General features: G+C 42.0%; 1 protein-coding gene across 1 annotated transcript in view; it reads right to left on the reverse strand.

Moving 5' to 3' along the window:
* Nucleotides 1-11329, reverse strand: part of ECI2 (enoyl-CoA delta isomerase 2) — a 65124-nt gene that overhangs the window by 8601 nt on the left and 45194 nt on the right. Inside the window, exons 6-9 of the mRNA XM_019538832.1 lie at nt 6747-6959; nt 6242-6340; nt 2313-2495; nt 411-480 (exon numbers count right to left, since the gene is read on the reverse strand). Of these exons, the coding sequence (XP_019394377.1) occupies nt 411-480; nt 2313-2495; nt 6242-6340; nt 6747-6959 (565 nt within the window). The remainder of the gene's footprint in view (nt 1-410; nt 481-2312; nt 2496-6241; nt 6341-6746; nt 6960-11329) is intronic.

An 11329-nucleotide genomic window follows, 5' to 3' on the forward strand; every position in this document is an offset into this window, starting at 1 on the left:
TGCTGCCCAGAAGCCCCTCTCTCCATGGCTCTCAGTGCTAGACTTGGCCAGCTCCAGCTCTGGGCTTATAGCCTGACAACCCAGCCCCTGTAGGTCATGTGACTCCTAACTGCCCCCCGGCATACCTGCAAGCTGCTTCTCAGGCAGCCTGGCTTCTCCTAAAGTAGCAGGAGTACCAAGCCTCCTGCTACAGTAAGTTAAGTACAAACCTACTAAATAACTCAACATTATCTTGAAAGGATTTCTGCTGTAATGCTTTGGAAAATTTTATACAAGAGGAAGGAAATATTGGAGGGAGATTCAGTTTACTTATGTATATGCTGTTCTGTCATTACTTTGCTAATAGTTATGGCTAAATATAATGCTAACAGATCCAGATAAAGTAAAATCAATCCAGTAATATGTGGTACCTGTAATAACAGTTATGACAGAGTCATCCTTGGCAGCTTCTTCAAGAGCTTGCATAATTTCTTTATACATCTATGTAAAATGAAGATAAGAGAAGCTGTGATGCTGGGAAAGTATAACATGGACAACCCACCATGAATATTAAAAATTTAAAAAGCCAGATTTTCAAGAACAGTCTTTAAATTCATACCTACAGGAAGAGATGTAACTAGTGCTTTTGGCATCTGGTGCAGAGGTGCTATCTAGAATCAGAGAGTAAAAGTTGGGGACAGAGGGGCTGGGGGGATGATGAGCACCAGAGAACAAAGATGTGGGATGCTGCAGGATACTGCTGACCTAGAGCATATGCCAACACTTAGGGCTGCTGCCCTGCCCTAGTTATGCTACTACCTACAGGTAGTTTAAACATAGGTTACGTGTACCCACAGTAGTTATCATACTTGCAATAGTTATTTGTGTCATAAAAACCTGTACATGGAAAAAAATAAGTTTTAGGTGCAAGACTAAAGGCAAGAAGAGAGCCTCTCTGAAATGTGCATGAACTAGATAAAATATTTTAAAACCTGACAAGTATTACAAACGTGAATTCAGATAAAGAGGCACTAAGCACAAGTGATCAAATCTGGGTCCCTGCTGTGGCTGGCTTGCAGTTGGGCAACCAAGGTAACAGTTGGCCAAGCCAACTATTAAAAGCTTCCTTTAACCATTCTGCCCTACTGAAAATACCTGCAGAACTCTAGCTAGATGTACATACAACATTGCTAAAGTATTACATTACATATAAATAATATAAATATACAGATCAAAATGTAAGTTCTCTAGTACAAACAAAGCTAAAAGCAAGTCCCATCTACGGGTTTAAATTAGGTACGTTACAGTCTTTCTGTACTTTACTATGCCAGGGTAGGAGAACAGGCCCTATGATAAAAGGCTGAGAGCCATGGGACTCTTCAGCCTGGAAAACACAGGCTCAGGGGTGACCTGGTGGCTGCCTATAAGTATATAAGGGGCGTACATCAGGATCTGGGGGAATGCCTGTTTACCAGAGAGTCCCAGCGAATGACAAGGTCAAACAGTCACAAGCTCCTGCAAGACTGTTTTAGGCTGGACATAAGGAAAAACTTCTTTGCTGTCCAAGCCCCCAAGGCCTGGAATAGACTGCCTCCAAAGGTGGTGCAAGCACCTATTCTGGACTCTTTTAAGAAACATTTGGATGCTTATCTTGCTGGGATCCTTCAACGCTAGCTGACTTTCTGCCCCTGGGACAGGGGGCTGGACTTGATGATCTTCTGAGGTCCCTTCCAGCCCTAATGTCATGAAATCTATGAAACTTTGGGTTTAGATCAGCACCTACTACTCTTGAAAATCCGACCTTTTAAAGCTGGTAATTGTTAGTTGGGTGGTTATGTCTTTTTATTTATTTCAACAGCAATTCCAAAGAGAAAGAAAGGTTTGAGCTGAGAACAAGAAAGTAGCAAAAGCAAAGGAATTAAATAAAATTATTTGAAAAAGGCAAAAAAAAAGAAGAACTCATAAGAATTAGAGGGAGAAATAAGAAGCTGGCCTGTGTCTGAAACTACAATCTAGGCCTTGTACCAAGGACATAAACCAATTAGAAGTGCAGCTGCTATGCTAATGTCTATCTATGGGCTTCAGCCAAACTTAATTCTTCCAAGTTATTTCATAGCATATATCTACTTGCTTCAATAATGCAAACTGTGGTTAAGGACAGTCTCAACTCCTATTGGTTTCAATGGGAGTTGAGGCCCCGTCAGCCCCTTGTAACACTGGACCCTAAACATCCAAAGGCACCACAAAAGGTTGTTATGAAAGTTTGGTCTTTTAAAATTTTGATTCATTTACCTGACAGTAAATATCTTAACCCTGAAAGCCAGTCTCCTCACCTGTTCATTGATAGCATTTTTCTTCTCAGGACGGTTTAGCATTATTTTAGTGATGTTGTCTTTAGTGGTTAGCTCTATGGTTTCATATCCACCCTTGCGCTCAGCAGTAGTATCTTTCACTTGGCTAGAAGACTCAGAGACTAAGCTTGACACAAGTTCAACATATTTCTGTCTGGCATCTCCCTGTGGTGAAGAAAATCCCAAATTATGATTAAATAAATACTGAAGTCCAACCTGGTGAGCATGCTTATTACAATAAACTGAAATAAGTTTATTTTTAGAATAAAAAGAGCTTGAAAAATCTCTTTTAAAATGGAAGCTGTCTTCATGAGGGTGATGAAGCTGCAAATTAGGAGTTTACTATAGAAGCCAGTGGTAGGTTTTGCCTCTGGTTGGAAATCAGGGGCAAAGGATGCAGTCAAGTACTGCCAGCTGGAGGCTAAAGAGCCTTATAAAGGAGTCTGGTGAATACCAAGATTATCACTTTCTTTCCAGTTTCAGGACAAAAGGGCACTTGAATCAGAGTCTATACTCAGCAACACATAAAAACAACTGAGAGGACAATTGTAACAATTGTCTGCATTTGATCCTGCATGCACAAAACCCCCATACTGTATTGTGTGATTCTGTGATATAAAACCTAAGGATGACGGGGGACCAAGAGGAGTGTGAGATGTTCCACCATCACACCACACATGGCAAGTTTTCCAGTTTGCTCTTTCTGTTCCTCCTGGATGAGGCTGTATTAGTTTACTACCTGTATGCTGTTTGTTGTCAGCTGCTAGCACTTATTTTTCTTCCTTAAATGTTTAATGAGTGTAGCTGGCTCTTGTGTGTTCGACTCAAAGAACTCTCCAACAATCACTGCTAACAAACATCTTGTTCCGATAAAGTTGCACAATACTTTTTTTTAAAATGACCTTTCAATTTTTATTCATAGGAGGCTGGGAACTTTTACAGAAAGCAGACTCTCTTCATCCTCAGAGCATAAAAATGACTCTCTCATTCTAAGCAATGGGAATACAATATTCCACTGCAAGTGGTTAACTTACAAACAAGATTTACAAGTGGTGATATGAGCATAAGTTCATGGGGCCCTCTGCTTATTGGTTCCTACCAAAACCACAAACACAAAGAAATACAGGAGGGAGAAATTTAATCATTTCTGAAATTCCATGTAGATTTTAGGTCAGTTCTGATTTCAAACAAACCCACTCACCCTCGCCGTACTTTTATTTGTCCCTCCAATAACCGGAGGTTAGGATTTAATGTTTCCCTATCAAGTGCTGATTACCCTAATAGCGTCAAAAAGAGCAGGGGGTTTCATTCTTTTAGTCCATCGTTTGACCTTAGCAAGGCCAGGAAATACAGTGAATTTGGGACTCTGAAGAAACAAAAAAGAATTTATCCAGTATGCTTATCAATGTAATTATGCATCAATTTTAGTCAGTTTTTAAAAAGAACTGCCTTTTGGCCAGTGTAAATCTCATCTACAAAATTTAAGCCTGTATTTTTTTAAAGTAGGAAATGACTTAAAGGCACTAGTTTTAGTACATGCATCTCTTAATACTTCCCTCTCAGGCACCTACATTCAAGTTGTTAAATAATAAAGAGCAAGTGTTGCAAGCACAAGTTGTGTCCTCAGAATGAAAAGCCTCCTTCTGGGAAATCTGGCTCTACAATCTAGGTCCACATTCAATCACTGATTTGGAATCGGGGGCGGATCCAGAGGGGGGTGCAGTGGCATAGATTGGACCACACTGCTGGAGGCTCCAGGGACTTCTTAAAGTTCCTAAAGCAGGTGAAAATACTCTCTCCTTTCCCCTTCCTGTTCAAAGAAACACCTTCCGCCCCTGCAGTCCCAAGCGCGAAGAAGCACCAGAGCCATTCCTGCCTGATGTGCAGGGACTGTGCTTAGCTGGGGATGGGGACAAGGGCAGCAGGGATGGACAGGGTTTTCCTTTCCCTGCACTGTGACTGGGCAGGGTAGAGGGAACTCTCCAGTCACTCTGTTGCACTGTCCCCTCCCAGCCCTGCTCAGCCCAGGCTGACTCTGGAACTTCCTTGCCCCACACCATAAAGAATGTAGCAGGGACAGGCAAGGAAGAGGGGTGGGGGTGAGTGGAAGAGATGGGAAGGGGACAGCCTCTGAATAGGAAGGGGAAAGGAGTGGGTATTCTTACCTGCTTTAGAATTTTAAAACCTCTGCAGAGGCTCCTGCGGCATGGTCTGCCTGCAGTGGTAGGGCAGAAGAGGCTGGGAGCAGGGTGTGCTGCCACCCCTGCAGTGGGAGTTGCTAGTTCTATATCCCTTTTGGGGAAATCCTGGATCTGCCTGTTTACCCTGCTCCCAGCTTCTTAACCCATTCTGTATACAGCTTCTCACTTCACCTTTAGAGGCGAGTTGTGATAGATCTTGGATTTAGTAGTAGAGCGTGATCAAGGTCCAAGTACTATTACTATTATTCTCCCTCAAATTTTTACCCAAAATGAAAAGACTTCTAGAAGCAGATAAGCTTGTTTAAAATTGATCCAAATTGAGCCACAACAGTTATATCTGCACTCTTTGCAGTTCTTCAGCATTCTTTGGAGAATCACTAAAAGTGGAAGCAGTGCTCCTGTGTGAACCAATTGTGAAGACTGAAATGTCTAAGAAACTTGGTAGAAATAGTTAACAAATGTTCAAGTGCAAGACTAGATGATTGTGACTAAAGTTACATGGAAGAGACAGAATCTGTCCTGAGTAGTTCAGAGGAAGCATGGCAATAGCTAACCCCTGATTAAATCCAATGGACCTACAGTCAAAACTTAAGCTTACTTCATACAAGACACATGACTAGCAAAATGTTATTCCCTCACCTTTGCCCTGAAGATGCCTTGTATGGTACTGCCCTATCATATCTCCCTTTAAATCTTGAAGATCACCATCAGTAGTCTGATAGCATACACAACACTCAGTGACAAAAAAGGGTATTTGTATACCTCAGGGCAACCTACAGAACTTAGTGCAGAAGTGCGACATGCCTGAACTTTCAAGGGGCATGCCATGCTCCTCAAATCACAGAAGCAACGCTTCCAAACTTCTTCAACTAATCCCTCTGCTATCTGATACGGCACTGCACACAGAATAACACTCCCCGCCACCCCCTTTGTCATTGCTTTAACTAGTTGTTACAGCATCAGGTTTAGTGAGAAATTTCCAGTGGCTACTGGCAATTCCTGGAGGACAGTGTTATAGTTGTATTGCAGGGGCTGCGTACACTTTGATCCCGCCTCAGCACTGGCAAATACATCTGCAAAATACAGCAGCACTGCTGAGAGGAGGCAATCCAGCCTAGAGCATCCTGAAGCAATAACCTAAGTGTAGATGGTTTCTAGGGCTGTGCAAAACTTCGGTAGCCACTTCAATTTGGAGGAGATTTGGCCCAATTCGGTGACTGAATGTGAATCGAATCGGGAGACCAGTTAAAGTTCCAAATTGAATCGGAAGCCTCTGCATCAGTTCAGAAAAGATTCAGCCCGATTCGGAGAATTGGCCATAGACTAAACAGGCAGCAGTCCTCACCACACTGGACACAGCTGCCAAGTCTGCTGGGGTTGGGGGAGAGAAGGGATGTGGGGGAGGGAGGGATCGGGGCTGGGATAAGCTGCTTAGCCGAGGCAGGAGGGCACGGGACTTGGGGGAGGTGTGGGATGCAGACTCAGCAGCGCTAGGAATGGCTACGCTCTGCTGCCATTTGCCCAGCTGGGGCGGCGCGCGTGATGCAGGCACGGCTTGCTCCGGGTGGAAGGAGAAAAAACCTTCAGAGTATAAAACAGACAAATATCCAAAGCAGGACGTTCAGCTAGTATACAATGTGCTTCCAAGCTCTACCTGATTGGTTAATAAAGGGATGTCAAGCAATAAGTTCATAGTTCTACTTTACTTACCTTAGACAAACTGCCAAGAGAATTCCATGCATCCCATTTGGCCTTCTTGACAAAGTCAAGCATACCTGGCTTTGCAGAACTGCAGGGACCTTCAGTTGCCTGTATGAAGATGAAACAAATTCACATGAACCTTTGAGTAAGTTCAAATTTTTCTCTCCAAAAAAACAGGACAAAGAACATAGTCCTGGCATAATGTTACATAATCCTGGCCCAGAGGTCAGTCCTAAGTTTTAAAATAGTTACGCATTTAAATTTCTCAGCAACTTTTCAGTATGGTAAAAACACCAACCATTTTAATTTAAGAATAAATATGCACATACACCATTTATAAAAAAGCACTGCAAGTAAGAAAACTCTAAGAAAAAAAAGGATTCAGACTTCAGAAAGGCAAGTTTTAACTGGACTTTACAATGTCTTATTTAAAGCTTTTTATAGTCCCCTTTCTTATATCCTTCACCTTTAAAAACATCATAGCCACTTTTTAAACAGAAGGTATCTGACCTACCTGTTTGAACAATGCATAGATCTTCAATTTTACTTCATTCCCAGGATCAGTTTTCAAAAGTTTCAGCTGAGCACTTGCCTTTTCAAAGTCTTCCTGGCTGACAGACATAGTAGCTCCAGTCATATGCAGCTGAACAAAAGGAAAAGAAACTGCCTGCACTGTCCTAGTTATAAGGGGAAAACATCTTGTTAGTTGCTTAGTTAAAAATCTATTCTAAAGATAAACAAGCTATTTTTCAAAATAAATGTGTCAGATTTGCATTTATTTTGAATATTCACAGGTGCACAAATCAATACCAGAGGTCACAAAATACAAAGCAGTTATGGTGTAGTTGCTTTGATACAATGAGAAGCATTATCAACCTTTGGACAGCTGGAACTTAACTGCATCCTAAATGTAAAGTAGAGGGCTGGATGGAATACCAAAGGCAAGCAACAGCTGGAAAGCAGCTAGAGAGGTGGAGGGAGGGGGGAGTAACATTATATGATCAGAAGCCAAGCAAGCAGTTTAACAACAATAGCACAAGGGGCAATACTAGTTTTAATCTTGAATCATAACTTTCCTGGTTCTATCTAGACCAGCTAGATAAGGGAATATTAAAGAAAAAATATTACTGTGTTCAATACTACTATGTTTATGGTTCAAGATATTAAAACCTATCAATGTCTAATAAATCTTTCCTGTTATATCACTAGTTCTCTTCAAGTCCAGGTATATAACATAATAAAGGACTGGAGTCTTAAAACCTGATTCTCCTCTGTTCTATACCTGCATGCCAAATGATCAGGATAGTTTTTTATTCAATAACACTATAAAGCTAAAGATCAGGCCTAAGCAAAAGAGACAAAGAGGTATGTAGCCAAGCTTCCTAGTCCACATCATGGTAAATTAATGTTATTACCAGTCTGAGAAACTTTCAAATTGCCAACAAAAAGTTGAAAACCTTACTGAGGCTAAAATTAGAAGACTGTGTTGGAAATGTATAGCTTTATCATTCTGGAGCAGTAACAGGGAATGTTGTTTTCACATAAAGGATCTGGTACAGTACAAACAAATTTCTTTCTGGATCAGATACTGAACATGGTTTGGGTCAACTGCACACTAGAAGCACATCACCACTTAGTCCACTTTTCTGTGGCTGCCTAATTTCTAGGGTGCCAGACTTTTAACATGGAGAGTATGGGGGAGGAAAATTAAACTGGGGTATTTGACCCAGCAGTCTTTCCTGCCCAGAGCAGGGGGTTGGACCTGATGATCTCACAAGGTCCCTTCCAGCCCTAAACTTCTGTGAATCTGTAAATCTCAACTTTCACTTGAAATATACTCTAATCTATATTGTTAGAAATCAGTACTGAAAGCATGCAGCAAGAACAAACAAGTGCAGTAACACTTGCCCAGATGTAAAGGAACTGCATTCATGGAGCTGTGAACTCCATGAATTATCTCATCTTACTGAGGACTCTCTTTTCACAAGTGTAGAACTTAACATTTTTCAGAGATGTTGAATAATTATCTTGCTGCTTAATTTGCCATTTTGCTGCAGCAGGACTCATGTACTCTAATTTTCTGCACAAAAGAGATGTATGTAATACGAATACAGCCCAGTAAACATTATTTTGCACTGTTCCATAAAGCCAGACCTGAAGTAGCCCAGGATCAAGGCCAATAGAAAATGTAAATTGTCCAGTAGGGCTGCCTGGACAACAGCTGAAACCTTAAAAATGGACAGGATGAACTACTGAAGGCTGGTTCCTCTTTATTTAATTGACAGAGGACTGGAGAAAGAGGAGGCTGGCTTTGAGCCTGGGGAACTGCCAAATCCACAGAGCCTGAACAATCAATGTAAGGGACAAAAGTAAGTAAATTCTGTAAATGAGAATTTTTCAGTATGGACAACAGTAGTGTTTGGAAGTCTGAGAGAAGGAAATGAAGGATTTTTCAGGAGGAAAGAAGAAATCTAACACACTGCTAAAGAGTACAGAGATTCTTAAAGAACAAATGACTTTCTAATCTAGACTGTGGTTTCACTTGTACTGCTGAGTACACAAAGCTCTGACTACAGAGGAGCAGAGATTTGCAATAAAAGCTAAAACTGACAGAATATGTTGACAGATTACTCCTGGCAAATATCAAGGAACCTAATAATAATGCTTGGGAAAATAAGCAGGCATGTCTTAACTACAGTTCAATATCATCAAAACCAAAGAGTTGAGTTAATAGACAAGATAAAAAAGCAGATAATTTATGGAGCTGCTGTAGTAAATCCACTGTGAATACTTCAGATAGTTTCCAAACCTTCCTTCCTTCTCTATCTTTATGAAGAGTTCCTTTCTTCTTGGATCTCACCTACAGTTTTATCCAGACCAGTGCTATCCAAATGGCAACCTATGGGCTGAACAAGGCCGCCAAACGTTTAAATGAACCCCGCAGGCTCCCACCTGGCTGTCACTCCCCCTTCCCACGTTGCTTCTACCACAGTGGCCAGGTTCCTCCAGCTTCTACTTCCTGTCCTGGAGGCATGGCAGCACAGCGGGACAGGGTAGGAGTGCCTGTGCTGCTCACATGTCAGGGGAGGGGAGGGGACTGGGGTGCTTGTGCTGCATGCATGTAGCAAAAGAGGGAGCTGGGCTGTTCATGCTGCAGGTGAGCAGCACGTGCAGTCACGGGAGGGAATGGCTGCTGATGTGGGGGCAGGGGAGGGCCGGGGGGAGCTACCTGCACACATCTGTGTAGTTTGCAGACCCTGGGGCTGTAGCCCGAGCTGTGTGTGGCTCCTGACTGCGTAGAATTTGAACAGCCCAGACACAGATGATTTACGCACGTGGTTGATTTCATTTACTCAGACCAACCATTTTAGAGCTCCTGAAAGAATGGTGGAGTCCACTTTTTCCAAGACAAGTTTTAATCCACTCAAAAAAAACAAGAAGTGTAAAAAAAAGTTAACTGAGTTTTGATTAAGACCAAAGTTTTCACAACACAATGCTTCACTGAAGTTCTAAAAATCCATCTTTAAGTACTTAAAAGTACTCATTACTTTTTTTTCCCCAGCCAGAAATGGGTAACCTAGTTTATCTGTACTAGGGATGTAAATATCTTAAAAAAAAAATCTGTTTAACCTCTTCTAATTATATCAGTTAAATGATGAATCACTAACACATGCCTAGTGGGGCTACAGAGCCCTGCCCTGCACAGGGGAGGGGTGCAACTGCCGGCTCAGAGCAGTGCGGGAAGCCAGGGGCTATGCACAGGCCCACTGGGACACAAGCACTGCTGGGAGCCTTTGACAGGTTGAAAGTCAATTCAGATCACGAGCCAATATACTTGCCCAGATTTAACAAAATCTTTACGTTTTACTTTTGTTTAAAAAAATTCTTCCAGTTACTATGTATGACAAGTACAAAGCATAATATTTCATTCACCTATCATGTAAACCTGTATTTATGTAACATCTGCGACAACAATTTGCAAGTCCACCAAAGAAGAGCCTCAAAGTACTTTTGGTATAGAAGGTAGTCTTTAAGTTGTGTGTCATGAACTGCACAGCAAGGCAGTCATTTTGTTTGTTGTTTTTTATTCACAATTGAATACAACTGAAGCAGAGAAGCAGAGGGACAAAGATACAACTAGAATTATTATGTACAACAATTTTAAAAAATTCTGCCGGTCATCTTTACGTTATTCAGCACCAGTGTTGCTGGTTTTAAATTAAATTTCGCTGTTTAAACACAAAGAACTACATTCTCTCTGAAAAGGTACTACTTGACACTACATCTGCAACTGATCCACTCCCACCTGAAATAAATCTCTCATGAAGAGAGCTTGGACTCACGAAAGCTTATGCATCTCTACCCTACCTTCAGACTTACACAGAGGCATTGTTAGCAGTGTTAGTCTTAAGTCAAGTTGAATTCAGGGTAGATTTGCACCCTACCAGCTAACCAAAGTAGATAGATCTAGATAAAGATATAGATATAAGCTTCAGCTCAGGAAATGTTAAGTGCTCTGTGTGTGCATGTGCATATATATGTGTGTGTATATACATACACACACACACACACAAGTGTGTGTACGTGTATTCAAGTGGCACAGATTGAGGGCAGCCCACCCTGCAGGTTCCCCCCCCCCACACGCATGCCTGTTACACACACACACACACACTTTGGTTTCTCTGTAAGGTACAAATCTATCCTGCCATAAAAATCTATCCTGCCTTCCTTCAGACTAGCAAGGCAGACCACCTCTCTCTGAAACATTTTGCTATGATGAGGAGTCGGAGTGCTGCTGTCGCTGTGACAGCCCTGGACATGCGTGAGAGAGCTATAGTCTGTGCTTGTTTGTTTGTCTTTTGTAGTTTTTTTTATTGGATCAAGGGTCTTCTCCCAAGGACACACTGAGTCCAGTAGCATATAAAGGGCATCCTCAGGTGGCAGCTCCCCCTGCCCTGCAGGTCCCCCCCTGCACATGCACACAAACACACACGTGCTCCCCTTCCATACCCCTCCCCAACACACACAAACACCCCTTATGCAGTGCCAAAGATGCTCACACACACTTTGGTTCGTCTAAGGCACAAACTTAGTTTT

This window comes from Crocodylus porosus, unplaced genomic scaffold, assembly GCF_001723895.1.
Source record: "Crocodylus porosus isolate Cpor-Errol unplaced genomic scaffold, CroPor_comp1, whole genome shotgun sequence".
Classification (NCBI taxonomy): Eukaryota; Metazoa; Chordata; order Crocodylia; family Crocodylidae; genus Crocodylus; species Crocodylus porosus.